This window comes from Ranitomeya variabilis, chromosome 1 (genome assembly GCF_051348905.1).
Source record: "Ranitomeya variabilis isolate aRanVar5 chromosome 1, aRanVar5.hap1, whole genome shotgun sequence".
NCBI classification, from domain to species: domain Eukaryota; kingdom Metazoa; phylum Chordata; class Amphibia; order Anura; family Dendrobatidae; genus Ranitomeya; species Ranitomeya variabilis.
Window position 1 is genome coordinate 95,967,591 of NC_135232.1, and position 23,473 is coordinate 95,991,063.

At 43.5% G+C, this 23,473-nt stretch overlaps 1 protein-coding gene across 9 annotated transcripts in view; it reads left to right on the forward strand.

Annotated features, from left to right (window-relative positions):
* The window catches only part of ERBIN (erbb2 interacting protein), a 222,141-nt gene that overhangs the window by 135,738 nt on the left and 62,930 nt on the right, over positions 1 to 23,473 (forward strand). For 8 of the 9 annotated variants that reach the window (XM_077286396.1, XM_077286353.1, XM_077286379.1 and 5 more), the window contains 2 exons: positions 5,080 to 5,197; positions 18,038 to 18,116. In XM_077286396.1, coding sequence (XP_077142511.1) covers positions 5,080 to 5,197; positions 18,038 to 18,116 — 197 coding nt within the window. Of the gene's footprint in view, positions 1 to 5,079; positions 5,198 to 8,165; positions 8,269 to 18,037; positions 18,117 to 23,473 lie in introns of those variants that run through there. The other variant, XM_077286415.1, reaches the window with a different exon arrangement.

The window sequence follows — 23,473 nt, forward strand, 5'->3', positions numbered from 1 at the left end:
CTGAAACCTGACTTGTAGATCTACCCAGGACTTAGTGATTGGTGGGGGTCCAACGTCTAGGAATGGACCCCGCTTAGAATGGAGCGACAGTGCTCAGCCGCTGCGCCATTCATTCCCATGGAGCTGCCTTTTTCTTCCCTTGTTGTTCCACAGCCCTATAGTGAATGAATGGAGGGTCAGCCGGCCCACCCGACCTGCTGCACCATTTTGTAATGGTAATATAAGTTTCCCACCGGTGATAAAACTTCCCTGTTCTGATGATGAGATCCCCATTAATCAGTAACTTATCACCTATTCTGTGGACAAACCCTTTTAAATTGAAGGCCGGAAGACTCATAAATGTCACAAAGAATAGTAAGATATAAAGTCATGTAGTATTTATGAGCTGACTTTGGCAATAAGCGTGTCACATAGTGTCACTGCGGGTTATAGGTGTTGAACATGAATGCTGAGGTCTGCTCACGGGAGGAGACTTGTGTGGCCCTGTACTGACTATAGACAAGTGACACATGACATGATCTATGTCCTGTGACCAGGGCAGGTTTTAGAGAAAAACCCAAGGTGCTGATTAATCAGGAACCCCCAGGGGATTGTAACCCTAGGAGAAATCTAACCTGGTATAAATAGGTGGTTACCATTGTGTTTTTGGGAAATTTACTGGTACTTTTATGCGAAGGCTTAAAAGCGATTTTCCAGAGTTTTGCAGGATTGGAATTAACGAGTAGAATTAAAAATAATTATCCATTGAATACTCCAACTGGCCAGTGCATCTGGTTTTGGTGATGGATGATGTCCCATCCATCAGTCACCCAACCTGCAATCGGTCACATGCTGTACATGCACACACCATACAGGGGCTTCAGCAGTCAGGGACACTGGAGGAGGGTAGAGTTGGGGCGCGAAGGAGGTTGGGATCCGAGGACTACAATAGGTGCAGTGATTGTAATTGCACCCGGGCCCTGGAGCCTAAGGGGATCAAAAAGTCCCTTTGGCCTATAGGAAAAGACTAATTCTATGACAGACTTGCAATCATTGAGGACCCGTTGGAGCTTTTGCATTGGGGCCTTTGAGCTTCAAATTGCGCCACTCGTAGGATCCAACGTATTTGTAGGGCCAAAAGTGGGGAAATCCTTATTAATGGAGTATTATTTGGAAACTGCATATTATTTTACCTCTACATGTTGTGTGTTTTTTTTTGTGTGGATTGTATGTGACCGTATTATATTGGCAACATACCGAAGTATTATGTGTGGTCTAAAACTACAGAAACAGCTATTAAAAATGTCAAACATTTTTGTTGCCTAGGGACTAGACTTGTACAAAATGATTTCTGTTAATATAGTCCAGCTTCAAGTCCAGACCTCCATGTGGGTGTCCCCAGGTCAGTCTTCACCTTTTTGCACCGGCATCTGCGCCGTTGACACTAGGCCCCATGATGTCATGAGACTTTGTTAGCCACAGAAGCAGAAGTGAAGCACTAGTCCGGCTGCCCTGGATAGTGCAAATCTTTTTTTTTTTTTTTTTTTTTTCTTCTCACCTTTACCATGGACCCATTTTTTTTTTTTTTTTTTTTTTTTATCATACTGTCTCTGGCTGATGCACCAATAACCGGAGCAAAATGTAGTGGAGCTAGTAAATTTTGTGCCTTAGTGAGTTGACATAATTAGCACTACTAAGCAAACAACACCATGAAGACCAAGGAGATCTCCAAACCATTCAGGGACAAAGTTCTTGAGAAGTACCGTACATTGGGATTTTTTTTTTAGAACCCAATCTCTGACCACCATTAAATTTATTATCAACAAATGGAAAGAACATGGTACCACAAAAAATCTGCCAAGAGAGGGCCTCCCACCAAAACTCTCAGCCCAGGCAAGGAGGGCGTTAATCAAAGAGGCACCACAGAGAGCAAAAGTAACTCTGAAAGAGCTGTAGAATCCCCAAACAGAGACTGGAGTATATGTCCATACAATCACGATAAGCAATACACTCAATAGAGATGGATTTATGGAAGATTGGGCAGAAAAGAAACTTTACTTAAACATAAAAATTGTAAGGCTTGTTTTCAGTTTGCCAGAAGACATGTTGGAGACTCCCCAAATGTATGGCGGAACGTGCTGTGGACAGACGAGACCAAAATTGAACTTTTAGGCCACCAAGGTAAATGCTATGTTTGGCGCCAAACTCAGTCAGCTCATCACCCCAAGAACACCATCCCCACAGTAAAACATGATGGTGGCAGCATCATGCTGTGAGGATGTTTTCCGACAGCAGGGACAGGGAAAATGGTCCCAGTCAAGGGGAAGATGGATGGTGCAAAATACAGGGATATTCTTGAACAAAACCTGTTTGTCAGTGATTTGAGACTGGGACAGAGGTTCACTTTCCAACAACACAGTAACCCAAAGCATACTGCTAAAGAATACTCAAGTGGTTTAAGGGGAAACATGTAAATGTTTTGGAGTGGCCTAGTCAAAGCCCATAATTTAATCCAATTTAGAATCTATGGTCGGACTTGAAGATTGCTGTTCACCAGAGGAAACCATAAAACTTGAAGAAGCTGGAGCAGTTTTTCCTTGAGGAATGGACAAAAATCCCAGTGGCAAGGTGTGGAAAGCTCATAGAGACTAGTCCAAAGTGACTTGCAGCTATAATTGCCACAAAAGGAGGCTCTACAAAGGTACTGACTTTAGGGGGTGTGATTGCTTCACAATAAACAGAGAACCAAATACCGTATTCACAATTGTAGGCATGTTCTTTCCATGAACCGATGCAAACCCTAAAAAAGTGAAATTCCACGTAGCAAAACACTAAAAATGCCAAGGAGGTTGAGTACTTTTACAAGCCACTGTACATTTTGTCCTATCGTTTTGTGGAGCTCAGTTTGTCCAGAAATTCATGGCATACCCGTCCCTAATGATATCTCCCATCAGTATATCAGAACATAGGAACTGTCCAGCTTTCTTTGACTCTGGAATAGCCGCAGCGGTGGGCTCTGGTGCCTCACGGCACTGGGGTCCTAGAAGTAAATCCAACAAGGATGACGTTATGGAGCTTGCACAATATGTTCTTTGCTTGTTTGCTGTGATGTCTCTAGTTTATTCCCACACTTCAGAAACCTCCTGATATGTGTTTTTCAGCTGCCTTCTACGTATTGGTGTTTTGCCGTTCACTATTAGTGCCGTACATTATGTACATGGTATAAAGGCCGCTTGCACGTGCAGGGTTTGTGTTTTCTTATGAATTTGACGCTGTGTTCTTCCACAGTTATTTTGGCCGTGTTGATAGAGATAACGTAATATGAGATCATCAGTGTCAGGGTTAGGTGATGACGGCTTGGCTCATGCTTTGGGGAGTAATGTGATTTATGGAAACAATGTGAACATGCGGCACAGCACATTCCACATTCTTCGAGGATGGGCCCGTGTTCTGCAAAAGGGCTCAGGACTGATTTTATTAACAAAGTATCACATGGTACGATGTTCAGATATCGCATCACGTGCACCTTGCACATTTCCATGTAGAAGGCCACATTTACATGAGCAGGACCATGTTCATAGCTATGCTCACAGCTGGTGTAGATTTCACAATGCCACATGGGTAGCCTACAGACCTGCCTCTTATTGGGGCATCTTTCCAGTCTTGAATCCATCATAAATTTCTTGGCAGACCTGTGTAAAACCTCAAATACTGTGGCTGACCCTTTAAAATGAAATCTAAGAGCAGGATAATGTAGAGTCAGAGACCCTGATTCCAGCGATGTGTCACTTACAGGGCTGCTTGCTGTAATTTTGATAAAAACACTGTTTTATCAGCAAGAGATTATCACTAAAGAACTAGTAAACCTGCTGCCATATAGTCCAACTCTGCCCCCACTACTAATTTCTGCCTATGCACAGTGTGCACAGAAAGCGGCCAATCAGTGGTGTGGGCAGGGTTATACAGAGCTCTGCATTCAGAGAACTGCTAGATCTGCAGTAGAAAAAAGTTTAGTTTTTTTTATAGTAGTTATGTTCAATTTGTTTTTATTAATCAATTTTGAAAATACAAAAAAACCATAACATACGACCAAATATATTATGATCAAATAAGTCATGCAGGACTTAACAAAACTTGTAATAATACCAATATTCATGCGGAAATATAAACCGGTAAAAAAAAAAACAACAGTTTTCAATCAAAACTACAGCAGGCAGTAAGGTCAGTGACAAATCACTGGAATTGGGGTCTCTGCCTTTACATCATGTTGCTCAGATGGGGTAGCAGTGAGCACCAATGGTCATCTCTTTTCTCCGTAATGGAAAAATCTGTGTTCGCTAAAGACACATTTTACCAATGAATTGAGAATTTTGAGACGGATTGATAAGTCCTGGAGGAGAAGGAAGCAGATTTCTGTGATAAGATGTATTGCAAAGTTTATTATTTTCATGTGTATTATTGATTTCATAAAAATGAATAACACAATTATTCATAAAAGCTCCAGGGAAGTAATGCAAACTGTGTAACTACCACCACCCGAATTCCCCCTTCTGCCACTGTCCGTGCTTATTCCTCTCCTTTTTTTTGAAGATAGGTAAAAGAATGTTTTTTTTACGTTAAAAAAAAAAATAAATATATATATATATATATATATATGTGTGTGTGTGTGTATGTGTATATATATATATATATATATATATATATATATATATATATATATATATATATATATATATATATATATATATATATATATATATATATATATATATGTGTGTGTGTATATATATATATATATATATATATATATATATATATATATATATATATATATATATATATATATATATATATATATATATATATATATATATATCCTTTAATTTCCATGATATTGGGCACAATCACGTCTTGAGAAGCTGAGGTCTGTGAGTCGCGCAATCACTTCTAATGGTACAAAACGGCTTCATTGTAAGTCCTGCAACCCTACCCCTCTTTGTTCCTTTGCATATTGTGTTGTCCTCTGTGTTCCCACCATCAGCTGTGAAGTAGAAAATGGAAGCTGACTGCCATTTTTCTCTCTATTTTTTTTTTCAATAGCAACTATTCAACTGCCAGTCTCTGCACAAGCTGAGTTTGCCAGACAATGACCTAACAATATTGCCAGCATCTATAGCAAATCTCATTAATCTCAGGGAACTAGATGTCAGCAAGAATGGTAAGTACGTTCACAAGTTAATTGAATGGTGTATGAACAAGCGCCTAAGTGCTGCCGCTGCCGGAATATTTCTATCTGATCAGATACTTTGTCTAAAGACCATTTCTCCTTATAATAGGTATTTTACGCTTTCCATCCAGCCGCCTTGGTTGCCTTCACGCTTTAGTGACAATTATATCTATCATATATCATCACCGTGGGCACTGGGGTTGTCACCCAGGTCTTTTTTCAGTCTATGCATGACATATATATTGCTATTGATGTGCAGAGTTCTGGCCTAGAATATAATATCTCTATATAGGGGATCTTGGTGACACCAAGTTTTTTTGGGGGCCAAAGTCAGAAGCGGATTCATGAAGTCCTTACTTGATATTTCCCAGAATGGTGAAGTTATAGAAAATTATTTGGAAGGATTGAATTTCCAATATTTATTGTGAAATATCTTAATTGGAAGTGGGAACCTATAACAAGCATCAAAAGGTTATGGCCAAAAGATGGGTGATCACTAACTGTACATTGAAGGTCCAGTTGCTGGTGCCCCCAGCAATTCATTGAACAGGGCGCAGTGGCTGGAAATGCCCACCACCACTCCATTCATTCCCTGAAATAGCTGAGCATTGTACTCCGCTATCTCCGTCAATGTCATAGCGAATGAATGGAACAGTTGAGGTCATCATAGTCTATGTGACTGCAGACTTGTGAATCTTCACAGCGTGCACAGTGAGCAGTGTCAGGACTCTTGGTACCGGGTGCGTAACTACAAGTATGCAAATTTCATACATGCTGTCACATGCCGACTAGACTTAGCCAGCCTCAGTCAATGCAAGTGTATGAAGGAAGGCCAGACATGTCTAGTCGGAATGTGTCCGGAAGTATTCAAATCACATACTTGAGGTTTTGTGACCGCCCTATCCCGGCACTGGAGAACCTTCTCAGCCTGTGATTTGCATAGGATTCACAAGTTTGTAGTCACATATTGTCTACAAACTTGTATCCCAAGCTTGGATAACCCCTTTAAATATTTAAATATCTTCTCCACCCACCAAAAAACAAAACAAAACCTCCCTTTTGGGTTTTTCAATTTGTGGGGATTTTTTTGGCAGATCCCTGCTCTTTCAATACATTTCATGCAAAATAGAGAAGTATCACGGTAGGGTGTTTAGTGTTGGGTCGGTGTATTCTACGTGATGACAATGAAAGATCAATCATGAGAGGGTAAAAGAAATTAGAATTTTCTTTAGACAAAAAGTATAAAGTTGAGGGAAGTCAAATGCTGATAAATTACCATAATGAGACCTAGGAGAAGTGTTGGCTGAAGGTGCAGGTGCCGCCTGACGTTATGCAGCTGCTCAGGATGTGCGCCATTATTCTGGATTCCACTTACTTTTTATCTACGTTTGCAGATCAATTTTCCACTTTACAGGACAAGAAAAATAAACAAGCCGGGCTAAAATGTCTGTAAGGCCGGCTCTCCCTATGCCAGGGATTACATTCTTACCTATACTTTATCTCTCCTGGCCTACGAGGCCTCAGAACGAGAGCTTTTCCCTGTCAGCAGAGATGACATCTTGAATACATCATGAGTAAAGTCACAGGTGGTTAAATGACTTAATGTGATGCTGCACACTTCACCGATAGATGGAATAGACAGAAGGCCCAGGAAATTGCTGCGCTCTCTATCCAACATCTGGACATGTGGAAATGTAATGGCGTGGGCTGATTGCACTGCGGAGGGTTGTGACTTGTAGGTGTCAGTCATTCACAGCTTTGACACCTTGGTATAGCGGTTTTATGTTTTTGTTTGCCTGATGAAAGTTAAAGGCAATATTCACGAATCATCACAGTGTCCTGTTTTCTCCATCTTTCTTCTGAAGTAACATCCTGCTGTGCACATGCGAAGTCTGTACAAAGGAATGGACTGCAGCGTGTACAACTTTAGTAAAATGGACTTCTTTCTCGTCCTCAGAAATGGAGCCACTTCTTCATTGTGCCGTGTATCAGAGGGCTTGTCTAGTTAAGTTGGTTGTCCGGCATACAAAGTGCCTTTTAATCAATAGATCTTGGAATAAAAATAATTTCCACAATTGGATGGTTTTAAATAAAATGCTCCTGTGCTGAGATAATCTTATAAATGTGCCCCTGCTGTGTACTGTGTAATGGCTGTGTCTGACTGACCGTACAGGAACATGGTCTGATCATTCCCCATCTCCTGGGCAGGGGAGGAAGCAAAAAGAGTATACAGACAGGGCAGCACGGGATCAACATTTCCCTTCCTGTTTTAAAGCTTTTTTTTACCTCACAGAAAGCATCAGCTGTGAATCCCGTGTTGTCCTTCCTGTATACTCTCTTTTGCTTCTTTCCCTGCCCAGGAGCTGTGGTATGATTAGACCATGTTCCTGCACGGTCAGACACAGCCATTACACAGTACACAGCAGGGGCAAAGTTATAAGATCTCAGCACAGGAACATTTTATTTAAACTCATCCGATTTTAAATAAATCTTTATTCTAAGATCTGATAATAAAAGTGCACTTTGTTTTGGGACAACCCCTGTTAAAAAAAAATAAATAATAATATATATATACAGTATATACACACATACATACACACACACACACACACACACACACACACACACACACACACACACACACACACACACACACACACACGCACTTGCAAACAGCTAAGTAATATATTTGCATTATAAAAGGTGTCCCAGTCTCCAGGTAGCACTGTTCTCTGGCTCCGGCAGCTACACCTCTGACCTGTGTTGATGTTTTTGTCCATGTTCAGGAAATTTTGGTCCCCTGGTGCAGTTTCATATAAAAAAAATGTTGTTTTACTCACGGTCCACTGATCGAGCACTGAGTTTCTGCTGCCACTGACATGTGGCATTGGCTCAGATGCTGACATCATGTCAACAGTGCGACAGCCACTCGAGGCAGGGTCGTTTATACTGGCAGCGCCGCTAAGCTCACTGATTGTCTGCCACTGTTGGTGTGACATCCATGCCACAGTCAGTGGATGACACAGTGAGCAGCGGCAGAGACTGCAGTGGACCTGGCAATGGTGAGTAGTGTGTTTTGTTTTTTTATACCAAACTGCACCTGGAGACTAATATTTCCTGAAAGTGGAAAATCTTCAAGGCCCCTAATGTGTATGGCGCCACCAACACTTCGCCGACAGATGACAGTTTGGGTTTCCATGCCAGTCAGACCAGTGCAGTCTTCACTTCTTTTGTGCTTACCAGGCCGTGCAAATTCAGAATATCATATAAGGCCTAGTCACAAATCCTCAAGTGACGATATGGCGCGCGTCGGGGCATCATTATGTTGCCAGGCCTAGTAAACGCAGGAGGAGCCCGGGATTCTGACTGCAGACGTGAACTCTGCTCTGGTCCGGCTCCCATAGATGACCAGACTGGATGCCAGACCAGAGCTGAGCAAATCTTTATGCTCAACAATAATGTCTATACATCGGCCACGACCGAGAAGGGTATTGACTGTTGAAAATGAACGTGCCAGTCAGCAAGCCAGCCCCCTTCATACCAGGCACTGAGCCTGTGCCAACATCTTAAATTCTCTCCTATATCAAGGCCAAGCTGATAGTGGACCTGCCGCCCTGATAGAGGATCGGGCACCTTTCTTAATATGAGTATACTAGCTGAAGAGCCCGGCGTTGCCTGGGCATAGTAAATATCTGTGGTTAGTTATAGCACCTCACTTCTCTTATTTTCCCATCACGCTTCTCATTTTCCCCCTCACATCTCTCATTCCCCCCTCACTCCTCTTATTACCCCCTCACTCCTCTCATTCCCCCCTAACACTTGTCATTTCGACCTCACATGTGTTATTTTCTGATCACTCCACTATTTTCCCTCACTCCTCTCATTTTGCACTCACACCTTTTCATTTTCACCTCACACCTCTTTTTCCCCTCAGTATATACATGTGTGTCATCTCCCTTATATATAGTATATACCTGTATGTCATCTACCCTGTAAATAGTATATACCTGCTGTATGTCATCTCCTCCTGTATATTGTATATACCTGTATGTCATCTCTTCTGTATATACTATATACCTGTATGTCATCTCCTCCTATATATAGTATATACCTGTATGTAATCTCCTGTATATAGTATATACCTGTATGTCATCTCCCCTGTATATAGTATATACCTGCTGTATGTCATCTCCTCTATATACCTATGTGTCATCTCCTATTTTATATAGTATATACCTGTATGTCATCTCCTGTATATAGTATATATGTATGTCATCTCCTCCTCTATATACCTATGTGGCATCTCCTCTTTTATATAGTATATACCTGTAAGTCATCTCCTCCTGTATATAGTATGTACCTGTGTTATCTTCTCCTGTATATAGTATACATCTGTGTCATCTCCTCCTGTATATAGTATATACGTGTGTCATCTCCCCTGTATATAGTATATACCTGTGTGTCATCTCCTCCTGTATATAGTATATACCTGTGTCATCTCCTCCTGTATATAGTATATACCGGTGTCATCTCCCCTGTATATAGTATATATCTGTGTCATCTCCCCTGTATATAGTATGTACCTGTATGTCATCTCCTCCTGTATATAGTATATACCTGTGTGTCATCGCCCCTGTATATAGTATATATGTGTGTGTCATCTACCCTGTATATAGTATATACCTGTGTGTCATCTCCTCCTGTATATAGTATATATCTGTGTGTTATCTCCTCCTGTATTAGACCTCATTCACACGTTATTTGCTCAGTACTTTTACCTCAGTATTTGTAAGCTAAATTGGCAGCCTGATAAATCCCCAGCCAACAGGAAGCCCTCCCCCCTGGCAGTATATATTAGCTCACACATACACATAATAGACAGGTCGTGTGACTGACAGCTGCCGTATTTCCTATATGGTACATTTGTTGCTCTTGTAGTTTGTCTGCTTATTAATCAGATTTTTATTTTTGAAGGATAATACCAGACGTGTGTGTTTTAGGGCGAGTTTCATGTGTCAAATTGTATGTGTTGAGTTGCATGTGGCGACATGCATGTAGCGACTTTTGTGAGTCGAGTTTTGTGTGGCGACATGTGTGTAGCAACTTTTTGTGTCGAGTTGCATGTGACAGGTTAGTGTAGCAAGTTGTGTGCACAAGTTTTGCGCATGGCGAGTTTTGCGCCTGGCGAGTTTTATGTGTGGTGCGTTTTGAGTATGGGCAATTTTTGTGTGAGGCAACGTTTGCATGTGTTGCAACTTTTGTGCATGTGGCAATTTTTCCGCGTGTGCAAGTTTTGCGTGTGGCGAGTTTTCCATGAGGTGAGTTTTGCATGTGTGGCGATTTTTGCGTGAGCCTAGTTTTGCATGTGGCGAGTTTTGCGCGTGGCGAGTTTTGAGCGGCGACTTTTGTGTTTCGACTTTTATGTGGCGAGGTTGGTGTATGTGTGGTGAAATGTGCGCTGAGGATGATATGTGTTCAAGCACGTGGTAGTGTGTGGCGCATTTTGTGTGTGTGTTCATATCCCCGTGGTGGTGTGGTGAGTATCCCATGTCGGGGCCCCACCTTAGCAACTGTACGGTATATACTCTCTGGCGCCATCGCTCTCACTCTTTAAGTCCACCTTGTTCATATCTGGCAGCTGTCAATTTGCCTCCAACACTTTTCCTTTCACTTTTTCCCCATTATGTAGATAGGGGCAAAATTGTTTGGTGAATTGGAACGCACGGGGTTAAAATTTCATCTCACAACATAGCCTATGACGCTCTCGGGGTCCAGACGTGTGACTGTGCAAAATTTTGTGGCTGTAGCTGCGACGGTGCAGATGCCAATGCCGGACATACACACACACATACATACACACACACATTCAGCTTTATATATTAGATTTGATAAAGTCTATACACTTATTTTTCTTACACACCTAATCAAAACTTTTCAAGTTTTTAAAATATATATTCCTTTTTAACCCTTTTTTACCCTTTATAAGGCCAAATGCACACATTCAGTATTTGGTCAGTTTTTTACCTCAGTATTTGTAAGCCCAAACCAGGAGAGGAAGAATCACAGGAAAAGTGTAATGGAAACTCGTCACCACTTCTGTATTTATCACCCACTCCTGGTTTTGTCTTACTGAGGTAAAATACTGACCAAATACTGAGCGTGTGAACGTGGCACAATAGTCCATCCTCCATTCCTAGTTGTCATAAGGCTACATTAACACACACTCTTGTGTGACACTTCCTGGGGCTGTCCGTTTTTTTTTTCTTGACCCGCAGAGTATCATTTAGCCATTCTAATATCCGTTTAAACATGGATCTGTGTCTCCAGTTTGTCACTCAAACCATGAACTTTTCTGATAGACTATAATGGTCGATTCTGATCCCCAAAAGTCTATCAGAACCGTGAGATACTAATGAAACCAGGTAGACAGACTTTGTATTTTCAGGCAACGTTCACACGTGTTGTTCTTGCAGCATTTTTTTTTTGCTGTGTTTTTCTTCTGCAGAATAGAAGCTGTGTTTTACAATACCATCAACAGCTGTGAGATTTCAGAAGTCTCATTCACACACAGCTTTCTTTTTTTCCATTCAAGAACTGCACCTTTTTTGAAACCTCCACCACGTCCATTCTATCAGCATCTTTTCACCTATAGAAAGCAACGAGAAAGTGCAAAAACCACAGCTATTTGCTGTACTTAATAGGCAGCGTTCTTACTGCCAAGAGTGAAGGTTTTGGCTGCAAAAATAGCCACATGTGAACATAGCCTCAGCGCTCCTTCCCAGTTGCATCCATTTGTAACTGATACTTTAAGAGACAATAGATAAAAAAAGTCAGACAAAATCAGAGAAAAAAAACGAAAGCAACTGAGATGCAACTAGAATGACATCTGAAGAAATGGGTCACTTCTATGAGACTGCTTGGGCCTCATTCAGACGTCACATTTTTTTAATGTACGAGAAAAACGGACCAATTATTTTGATCAGACTTTGATCGCAACATGGTCTGAGTGTCAGCCATTTTTCCTATACTTAATGAAAAGCAATTCTCCTATGTGAAAATCAGACAGCACTCAAATGGCATCTGACTGTGGTCCGATTTATCGTCACGGACCCATAGACATTTATTAGTGATTTTTAATCCAACCTTGGATGAAATTCAGACACGTCTCTGCAATTTTCCACAGTCTGCTTGGTCCACATAAAATCAGAGACGTGTGAATGGCCTCATAGACTATCACAGGTACAAGTGCTATTCATGAAAACCATGGATATCACTCGTATATGAAAAAACTGACATCTGAATGAGGCCTTACATCCAGAGGTGTAGCAACAAGTTTGGTTCAGGGGAGGGATGTATAATTTTTGAGTGGGCCCCTAAACCCTGATTACAGCTATGGTGGTGCCCACTAACTGTGGATGTAGGAGAACCTCAGCAGATGACCGCGTTGTTGCTAAAAGAAATCTCTATACAAAGACCAACACTGATATTACCGCCATATGGTCAGTGGTAGATACCAGTGCTGCAGAACATGTAATAGATTACAGTACAGTTATAGATAGTGACTTACAGCTGATGTTCATTCACTTTTCCCGTTTTTTCCATCTGGCCCAGACCGACATGACCGCTTCTCCAACCAAGTCTCGTCTGCAGAGATTACAACAAAGACAACATTTCATGTCTCAAATTTTCAGCACCGTCACCATCTTTTCCCAACCTGCACAGAATCCTCATCCTGCTGATACCCCAATACTATGTGTATGTGTCCCTATTACTGCGCCCACCCTGTGGTACTGTGTGTCATCTAATTTTTCTCCTACTGGAGCCCTAGATCGTAAAGTATGATGGCAACAAAAGTGCCCCACAACCACTAAGATACCCTTTCAGCGATTTCCTCCAAAGCATAGTATGAAGACCCCACTGTACCTACCCCACCCCTCATCTGTCCCAGAGAAGTATTGTGACCCCAATAGAGTATGATCCCCCAACTGTCCATCCCATACAGCCCTGCATGCAGTATAAAGGACCTACAAACAATATAGTGGCCCCACACCTCTCCAGACTATACAATAGCCTCCACACAGTATGATGGATCCCACACAATCCTTCACACTGTATAATTGCTTGCATACAATTTAAAGGCTCCCACATACCCTCCAAATATTGTAATTGCCCCACGCAGTCCTCCGTACAGCATAATGCACCCAATAGCCCATACAGTATAATGCACCCCATACTCTGTATAGTATAATGCACTCCATGGCCCGTACAGTGTAATGCTCCCTGTGGCCCGTACAGTGTAATGCTCCCTGTGGCCCGTACAGTGTAATGCTCCCTGTTGCCGGTACAGTGTAATGCTCCCTGTGGCTCGTACAGTATAATGCACCCCGTGGCTCGTACAGTGTAATGCACCCCATGGCCCGTACAGTGTAATGCTCCCTGTGGCCCGTACAGTGTAATGCACCCCGTGGCCCATACAGTGTAATGCACCCCGTGGCCCGTACAGTGTAATGCAACCCGTGGCCCGTACAGTGTAATGCAACCCGTGGCCCGTACAGTGTAATGCACCCCGTGGCCCGTACAGTGTAATGCACCCCGTGGCCCGTACAGTGTAATGCACCCCGTGGCCCGTACAGTGTAATGCACCCTGTGGCCCGTACAGTGTAATGCTCCCTGTGGCCCGTACAGTGTAATGCTCCCTGTGGCCCGTACAGTGTTATGCATCCTGTGGCCCGTACAGTGTAATGCTCCCTGTGGCCCGTACAGTGTAATGCTCCCTGTGGCCCGTACAGTGTTATGCATCCTGTGGCCCGTACAGTGTAATGCTCCCTGTGGCCCGTACAGTGTAATGCACCCTGTGGCCCGTACAGTGTAATGCACCCCGTGGCCCGTACAGTGTAATGCACCCTGTGGCCCGTACAGTGTAATGCTCCCTGTGGCCCGTACAGTGTAATGCTCCCTGTGGCCCGTACAGTGTTATGCATCCTGTGGCCCGTACAGTGTAATGCACCCTGTGGCCCGTACAGTGTAATGCACCCTGTGGCCCGTATAGTGTAATGCTCCCTGTGGCCCATACAGTGTAATGCACCTCATACGCTGATAGTTAAAAGTAGCGTAGCTCCAAATGAGCCGCTCAGAGCAAGGGCCCGGGGTGGCTGCACCCTCTGACATCCCCTGTGGCTACGCTACTGCTTACACCTAAAGCTGTATATTTGCTAAGTTACTTTATTTCTTGCTAGGAGGCAGCATGCTGCTAAAGAACCCCCATAATGGTTGTTATAAAGACCAGGGTTTGCTAGGCTGGACACTTCCCTCTTCCTAAGCTCATCACCAGCTTAAAAAGAAACTATCAGCAGTATTTTGCTATTTCAGCGATGTGTCTCTTATTAGGCTACATGCAGTTGTTGTGAAACAATAATTGATTTATCAACAGGAGATTATCACTGCCCGCACTACAGCTCATGTGCCTCCTGGTCAAACTCCGCCCCCAGAACTGTTTAGCAGCTCACTGTTCGTATACAACGTACACACAGAGCTGTGGTGTGGGCGGCTCGGCTTTCTGACCTCTGTGACATCTAAAAACTCTGATTGAATTACAACTGCTGAACCCAGTAAAGTAAGTGACACATTGCTGGAATCAGGGCCTCTGCCCCTACATTATGCTGCTCTTCTCTTAGAGTAGAAAAAACTCTGTGGCAGATTCCCTTTAAAAAGTATCCCAGCAAGAATAGATTTTTTTTATCCCTCTGTCAGTTTTCTCGTTTTTATTCGATGACAATCTATCAGACACTACTGATGCTTTTGTACGCCAGATGTAAATCATTTTCCTCCTTAGTGTAAGTAGCCCGTGAGGAGCGGCCATTGCCGTTATGTGCAGCCGTTTTGGCACTGGAGCTCGGCGTGTGCCGCATCCTTATTTGGATGCTTGGAGCCGAGCGTTTTACAGGACAGAATGATGAACGTACACTTCGGAGTAACACGTAGTGGACAGCTCTACAAGTTTATATCTCCGATGGCTCCTTGGAAGTATTTCCACTCTGCTACTTTTCACAATAGGCGCAGTTGTTATGTATTGGGTGTCAGACCTGATGCTAGCCATGGAGGAGACCAGCGACCTGACCGGAGCGTTCCTGATGTCTCTCTGTAGCTCAGAGATCATCAGTTCTAGCTGATTAGTGTGACTGCGCAAATTCTAAAATGAGTAAACTAATGTCACACAGGACAGACAGCAGGATCTCAAGTCACTGGTCAATGGCCAAGCCATAAAGCGATGTCACGGTTGGAATGGGTTAATAAGTTGGATATTAGCAGTACATATCCCTAGTATTTTTTTCTTGCAAGTCATGAACTTAAAGTGAATCTGTCAGCAGGTTTTTGCTATGTAATCTGACAGAAGCACAGTGTAGGGACAGAGAGCCTCATTCCAGCAATGTATCATTTAGTTTTCTGGGTGCATCAGTTATGATAGTCACACGTTTCTCTGCTGCAGAGGTAGCAGAGCTGTGTGTATAGCCTCTCCCACATCACCGCTTTCTGTGTACTTTGTATATTGACAGAGAGCTGATAATCAGTGGTTGGGGTGTGGTGAGGCTGCTAGTCCTGTAGTAATAATCTCCTGCTCATAAAACGTTGATTGTATTGAAACTGCAAAACACAGCCCAGTAAGTGACACTACCAGAATCGGGGTCTCTGCCCCGACATTTTACATAGCAAAAACCTAGTGACAGATTCTCTGTAAACTACAAAGTGTGTTGCGGAGCCGTTCTGGCAATGACCTACAGTTGCCCATCTGTCTTGGATACTCCCCCCCACAAACATCACTTGTCAGAGTAGAATCTGGGACCCCGATACGCTTCAGATAGGTGGTCAGACATACACGCTGATGTTAATGTATATAGAGCTTTAATATCGAAGTGGTTGACCACTAATAGAGTGGAGTTGGACACCTAGCCCCAATATCTCACATATATAATTCTTGCTCATTAGGTTTGGGGTAGGTTACGTCGATCTTTATTTATACAGATTCCAGGGCAGGTTATAAGAATCCATGCATAGAGGCGAATGCAGGAGAACCCTCCGAGAAGACACCTGGCTACATAGGTTGGATTTAGGGCCGGCACGTCCTATCACGCCAATAGCTGTATTTTTTCTCTTTCCAGGAGACTCTCCATTTTTGAGCTTTTCAGAAAGCTCTTCATAGTGTATCAGTGAAGAATATCTTTGTATGTCTTATACAGTTTTGCAAAATGTTCTAAATCCTGAATCTAGTGGCGGATACTTAAGTATAGGGATGACATTCAGATAACCTATTGTGGTATAATGATGGGAGAGGAAATCCTCCTTTCCTCTGATGGCTTTCTAGGGTCTCCAGCATCCTGTCTTTACACCATGGGATTTGTTGCACAGTCACACTCCGTTTTTTCTTGTGAGTAATCATCGGGAGTGAGTTTGGAAATACGGCTTTTTATATTGATGACCACAACACTTATGCCCAGTGCTAATGAGACCTCTGGGGCAAAAACTAATTTCTTAATAGTGATATTAAAAGTGATACTCTGGAAGTTACCGGCGGAGTGTGGCAAGGACATGAGTCTGCCCATACGGCCACTCCAGGATTTTTGTAGAGTGGGGTGGTCTATTCTCTTTGCGATGGGTATGGAGAAACTGTGTAGGATTCATTTCTCCATTGTTGGCAAACTATGGAATATTGGCCCAAAAGTCATTTAGAAAAGTATCTGACCTGTGTCCGGGGTGGAAAAAAAGCACCATAATTGCGGTGCCCATTTTATTCTTTTTTAAAAGCCTGTTCTTTTCTATGTACTTCACTACTTACAGAAGGTCTGTCAGCACACAGTGACTGTTGACACGAAGTACAGGCGCTTGGTGCCCCCTTGGCGTGAACAGACATCTAAGTGCACCTTCCCATTGGCTTGTTTTCTACCTAGCTCCACCCTTTTCTGGCTAATTTATGCCAGAACTGTCAATCATAACAAAACAAGTAGGCGAGAAAGTGCACTTAAATGTTTGTCCACACCAAGGGTGGACCCGAGCGCCTGTACTTGGTATCAACAGGCGTTTTTGGGCTGACAAACTGTGTAAGGATGCATTCAGACGGCCATATAAATCGGAGCGAGATTGCAACGTCATGCTCAGACTGGCCGGCGGCTCTCCCCACCCACCGGAGTGTGACCATTCATGTATTTCTACACTTGGGTCGGGAGGGCCACCAGCCAGTCCGAGCACTGGATTCTGATCTCGCTCCGATTTATATGACCGTTTGATTGCACCCTAAGACTGATCAGTGAGTCACGGGTGTAATTGTGCAATTTTTGCATGATGACTTTAGTATTCCGCTATACTACAAGGAATATGACCATGTAATTTTTTCCCCCATGGTTGGAAGGTTGCATTGGGAGAAACAGAAGACACATCACGGTTGATGTAATCCCTTGATGGTTTGGTACCAGAGCCAAACTGCGTAGTCCTATAATGGCATCTTAATAACCGCAGCAATTTCTCCTACACTGTAATTTAATGTGTCTATTTTTTTGGGGGGGTTGAGATATTTTAATTATTTCAGTGTGGGAGAACAATGAGGACTTGTCATACTTTATATTATTTACAGTCCTGGTGCACAAACATATGCAAATCTGAGCCAAAACTCAAACCGCAGCTTCTTTAATACTTGTTAGGTAAATTTATAATTATTAGATCATGGATTCCGGATTCCAGTTGTAATTTGTACTATTTTTTATTTTTTTTTGTCATATTTAATCCATTATTCTGAATTATGTGGAAAAATATGACCTAAAAATCCCTTCTTTTTATTGACAGGTATACAGGAGTTTCCAGAAAATATTAAGAATTGTAAAGTTTTGACAATCGTCGAAGCAAGCGTCAATCCAATATCCAAGTAAGTTCCCATTATTTCTTCTTACATCTAGTTCCTACCTTCAGCTAGAGGAATAATAATTGGTTAAACCCATACTTAATAATTAGTGTAATTAGTCACGGACTTAATCCAGTTGCGTATATATTCTTTCAAACGTTCTGTCTGATTTCTTTATCCATGAAGACGATGGCAGAAAATGTAGGACTTTTCTAAGGCTTTAAAGAAAGCTCCAAATTGGTGACTGTAGGAGGCAATAATTAAGAGGTTTGTGACATGTTGCATGCAACCCTGGGGAATAAATGATTATTATTACTGAAAACTGCTTAGCGACGAGAGCTCGGAAATCAAGACTCAAACCCCTCGTGCCCTTTTCTCAGTCTTCGCTTCTGTGCTTTTTTTTTCCCCCTCCAAAAGACGTTCTCTCTTTAATGGCAAATGGATTATTGAACAGTTTGGAGGAATGCTTTTTTTTTTTTCTTTTACGAACCAATCAAAAACTTGAAGCAGATTGTGCGGCCTGATTGATTAATTTCGAGAAACTGCAGGAATCTGATGATATATATCAAAGCTCCATTACAGAAAAGGGCTGCGCTGACTGTCTTTGGTTGGTAATGCGCCCTAAATCACCATTAGTGTCACATCAGCAAATACAGACTGGTCTAGAGGAGGGTGAGTTATGCCCACCGGTTTACCCGACATTTTAGCTTACAAGAATTATCCAGTTTTGCTTTTCAGCTAATTATATGCAAACATTGCTCTCTCTAGTTTTACTTATAGGTGACTACCTATTAAAGGAGTTATCTGGTTCTTTAGAATTAACGGTGGACCTTTAATTAGATCATTGGGGGTCTAACTCTTGGTTCCCCCACCTATCAGCTATTTGGAGGGACTGTGATGTTCCTTCGTTGTTCCCTTCATTATTTACACTGTCCCAGGGCCGGACTGGCCATCGGGCAGTTCTGGCAAATGCCAGAAGGGCCGATGGCAGTAGTGGGCCGCTCGAGTGTGCCGCTGTCGGCACACTCCCCCCGCATTCAACTATACCGGCGTCAAAGCGCCGGTACAGTTGAATGCAATGATGGAGGAGAGAGCGTCCGCTGACGCTCCCTCTCCCATCATTCCCCGCTCTGCCTGCCGCTGACACTGCGGGTGCGCGATGACGTCATATCATCGCGCACCTGCTGTGTGACCGGGCGGGCAGACTGCAGCTGCTGAGACCGGAGCCAGGAGCAGCGCGGGGCACGAGGAGAGAGGTGAGTAGAGTGGTTTTTTGTGTTTTTTTTTTTTTGTCAATAAGTGATGACTGGATTGTGGAGCTATTGGGGGGGAGCTGTGCTGCATTATATTCTATGGGGCTGGCTGCATTCCATTCTATGGGAGCTGTGCTGCATTATATTCTATGGGGCAGTGCTGCATTCCATTCTATGGGCCTGTGCTGCATTATATTTTATGGGGCTGGCTGCATTCCATTCCATGGGCCTCTGCTGCATTATATTCTATGGGGCTGGCTGCATTCCATTCTATGGGAGCTGTGCTGCATTATATTCTATGGGGCAGTGCTGCATTCCATTCTATGGGCCTGTGCTGCATTATATTTTATGGGGCTGGCTGCATTCCATTCCATGGGCCTCTGCTGCATTATATTCTATGGGGCTGGCTGCATTCCATTCTATGGGAGCTGTGCTGCATTATATTCTATGGGGTAGTGCTGCATTCCATTTAATGGGCCTGTGCTGCATTATATTCTATGGGGCTGGCTGCATTCCATTCCATGGGCCTGTGCTGCATTATATTCTATGGGGCTGGCTGCATTCCATTCTATGGGGCTGTGCTGCATTATATTCTATGGGGCTGTGCTGCATTATATTCTATGGGCCTGTGCTGCATTATATTCCATGGGCCTGTGCTGCATTATATTCTATGGGGCTGGCTGCATTACATTCTATGGGGGCTGGCTGCATTACATTCTATGGGGGCTGGCTGCATTACATTCTATGGGGGCTGGCTGCATTACATTCTATGGGGGCTGTGCTGCATTACATTGTATGGGGGCTGGCTGCATTACATTCTATGGGGCTGGCTGCATTACAGTCTATGGGGGCTGTGCTGCATTACATTCTATGGGGGCTGTGCTGCATTACATTCTATGGGGGCTGTGCTGCATTACATTCTATGGGGGCTGTGCTGCATTACATTCTATGGGGGCTATGCTGTATTACATTAATTGGGGGCTGTGCTGTATTACATTCATTGGGGGCTGTGCTGTATTACATTCATTGGGGGCTGTGCTGTATTACATTCTATGGGGCTGGCTGCATTACATTCTATGGGGGCTGTGCTGTATTACATTCTATGGGGCTGGCTGCATTACATTCTATGGGGGCTGTGCTGCATTACATTCTATGGGGGCTGTGCTGCATTACATTCTATGGGGGCTGTGCTGTATTATAGTCTATGGGGCTGTGCTGTATTACATTCTATGGGGGCTGTGCTGTATTACATTCTGTGGGGGCTGTGCTGTATTATAGTCTATGGGGGCTGTACAGCATTACATTCTATGGGGCTGTGCTGTATTATAGTCTATGGGGGCTGTGCTGTATTACATTCTATTGGGACTGAGCTGTAATGCTGGATACAGCTGTGATTATATGTTATATAGTCGTGTTACACTCCCCTCACTTCTTGTAGCCTACAAGTGTACAAAGATATTATACAGTCACCATGCGACAAGTGGGCCTGTGTGACTTCAAATGCCAGGGCTGAATTTTAGTCCCAGTCCGGCCCTGCACTGTCCTATACCGCCCAATACCATACTTTCAGTAGCGGCAGTACTAAAAATTGCAGCATTGTCCCAAAGCACTGCTTCAGTCTCTTCAAACAGCTAATAGGCACTGTGGTGCTGAGTTGGACCGCTACCATTTTGAATACCTATTTTTAGGGATATATCAGCAATTTTAAAGAATGGGATATCCCCTTAAAAGTATATATCTGACCTTTTAAATATCTTCAAACAAGGCTATAATTTAAACCGCTAATGGTGCCACTATTGTAAGTTCTCTGCCCCTAGTCTTATACTTACCAGCTGCTGTCTTCTCTTATCAGCACCACTTTGGTCGGTCTTCTGTATGTTGTGACCTGCCGTATCACTCTAGTGTTTGAGGTCACTTTTCAGTGTAAGTCTATGAGGCCAGGACAAGGCTCTCATCACTTGCATTGGGAGCTTGTGAGCATTATCTCTGACTTCTGGTCAGTCAGGAGGAGTTGCAGTCACAAGATGGTGGCACTAGACCGGAGCGTTGTTGGGAACAACTGAAGACACTGAAATGGTGCCTAAACCCAAACCAGTGATGGCCATCTGGCTGATAACCCAAGTAATTTTTCAAGTCATTAAGGGTTAGGATTTGACTTAAGCTAGCCACACATGAGAGTACTGTCAGCGGACAGTTGTCTCTTCCGACTCCCCCATACACTTGAGCGCTCGGTGGGGCGTTTGTGTCTTATTTTCATACATCTATTTCTCCTGAAAAAAAAAAGTATCGGCTGTTGAAATTCCATCTGTCCGATCATTCTCTCCCATAACATCATCTATCAGGTACGGCTGTCATACACATCAGATGGTTAGGCGGTGAAGCCAACTCAGCTAATGTGTGTAGGTGGCTTTATATGGCAGCCACCTCATACTGTAGGTTCCTTCTTCGAGGCCGTTTTTGACCTTCATTTTTCCCAGGTAGCATTGCTGAATTTCTGCTACTTGCCCGGTCTCCCTGATGATTGTATTAAAAGTAATTGTAGAATATCTACTCCTATCTCAGATCTTGTAGTTATCTCATCATACCATGGGACTACTGGAAAAGATTTGTCCAAATAAGCAAGGGACTGGTAGGCTTCCCCAATTAGTCAACTTGCAAAAAATTTTAACAACCATAGTGATATTGTAATTGTTCTAAAACAAGGACTATGTTCCTAAGGAGAATACTAATAATCAAGTGTAGGAGTATGTCTAGTTCCTGGAGGTTTTAAGCCCCTCATATATTTTAGATAACTGCCGACTGAACAATGGTTTGGTTGGTAGGTATCTCGCTCACCTTGCCAAGACAGCCTCTCTGAGTCTCTGAGACAACAGCCACTGGTCAGACAACTCTGTTGTTAGCTTATCTCTAAAGGTACCTTCACACGAAGCGACGCTGCAGCGATAGCGACAACGATGTCGATCGCTGCAGCGTCGCTGTTTGGTCGCTGGAGAGCTGTCACACAGACCGCTCTCCAGCGATCAACTATGCCGAGGTCCCCTGGTAACCAGGGTAAACATCGGGTAACTAAGCGCAGGGCCGCGCTTAGTAACCCGATGTTTACCCTGGTTACCAGCGTAAAATCTAAAAAAAACAAACAGCACATACTTACATTCACGTCCCCCTGCGTCCACTTCCTGACTGACTGAGCGCCGTACAGTGAGAGCAGAGCGGTGACGTCACCGCTGTGCTGCTTTCACTTTCACTTTGCGGCGCTGAGTCAGAGGAGGAAGCAGACTGCAGGGGACGCAATGTGAGTATGTGCTGTTTGTTTTTTTTACATTTTACGCTAGTAACCAGGGTAAACATCGGGTAACTAAGCGCGGCCCTGCGCTTAGTAACCCGATGTTTACCCTGGTTACCAGTGTAAAATATCGCTGGTATCGTTGCTTTTGCTTTCAAACACAACGATACACGGCGATCGGACGACCAAATAAAGTTCTGGACTTTATTCAGCGACCAGCGACATCACAGCAGGATCCTGATCGCTGCTGCGTGTCAAACGAAACGATATCGCTAGCGAGGACGCTGCAACGTCACGGATTGCTAGCGATATCGTTATAATGTCGTTTCGTGTGAAGGTACCTTTAGACTCTCGACTGAATCTATTGATGTCGGCGTGTTCAGCCACCGTTAGTCTGTGTATGCAGTAAAGTATCAGCCTAAGGGCGCAGTCAGTGTAAATGGGAACAAGATCGAAACGCAGTACACGCACTGGCCGGTGGATCTCCCTACTCGAGCGTGACCGCTTCATGTATTTCTACGCAGCTGCCACGCTCCGGTCGGGAGAGCCGATGGCCAGTCCATGCACTACATTGCAATCTCGTTCCGATTTATATGGCCGACTGTCTTCGCCCTTATAGGACATGTCACAGCCTAGTGTCATGAGACTGCATCCTCACCGGTTGTTCAAGGCATATTTGGATCAATGCCTGCTAATCAAAGAGAAACCACAATCCCCATGTCTAACGTGTATTAATTTCTTAAAAATTGGGCTACAGTTATTTACCCACTGAGCGCCTTTCTTGCTCCCTTGTGTCGCCTGCCTATAATCCCCTTGTGTTTCCTTGCGTTTATTAAGTTGAGCTC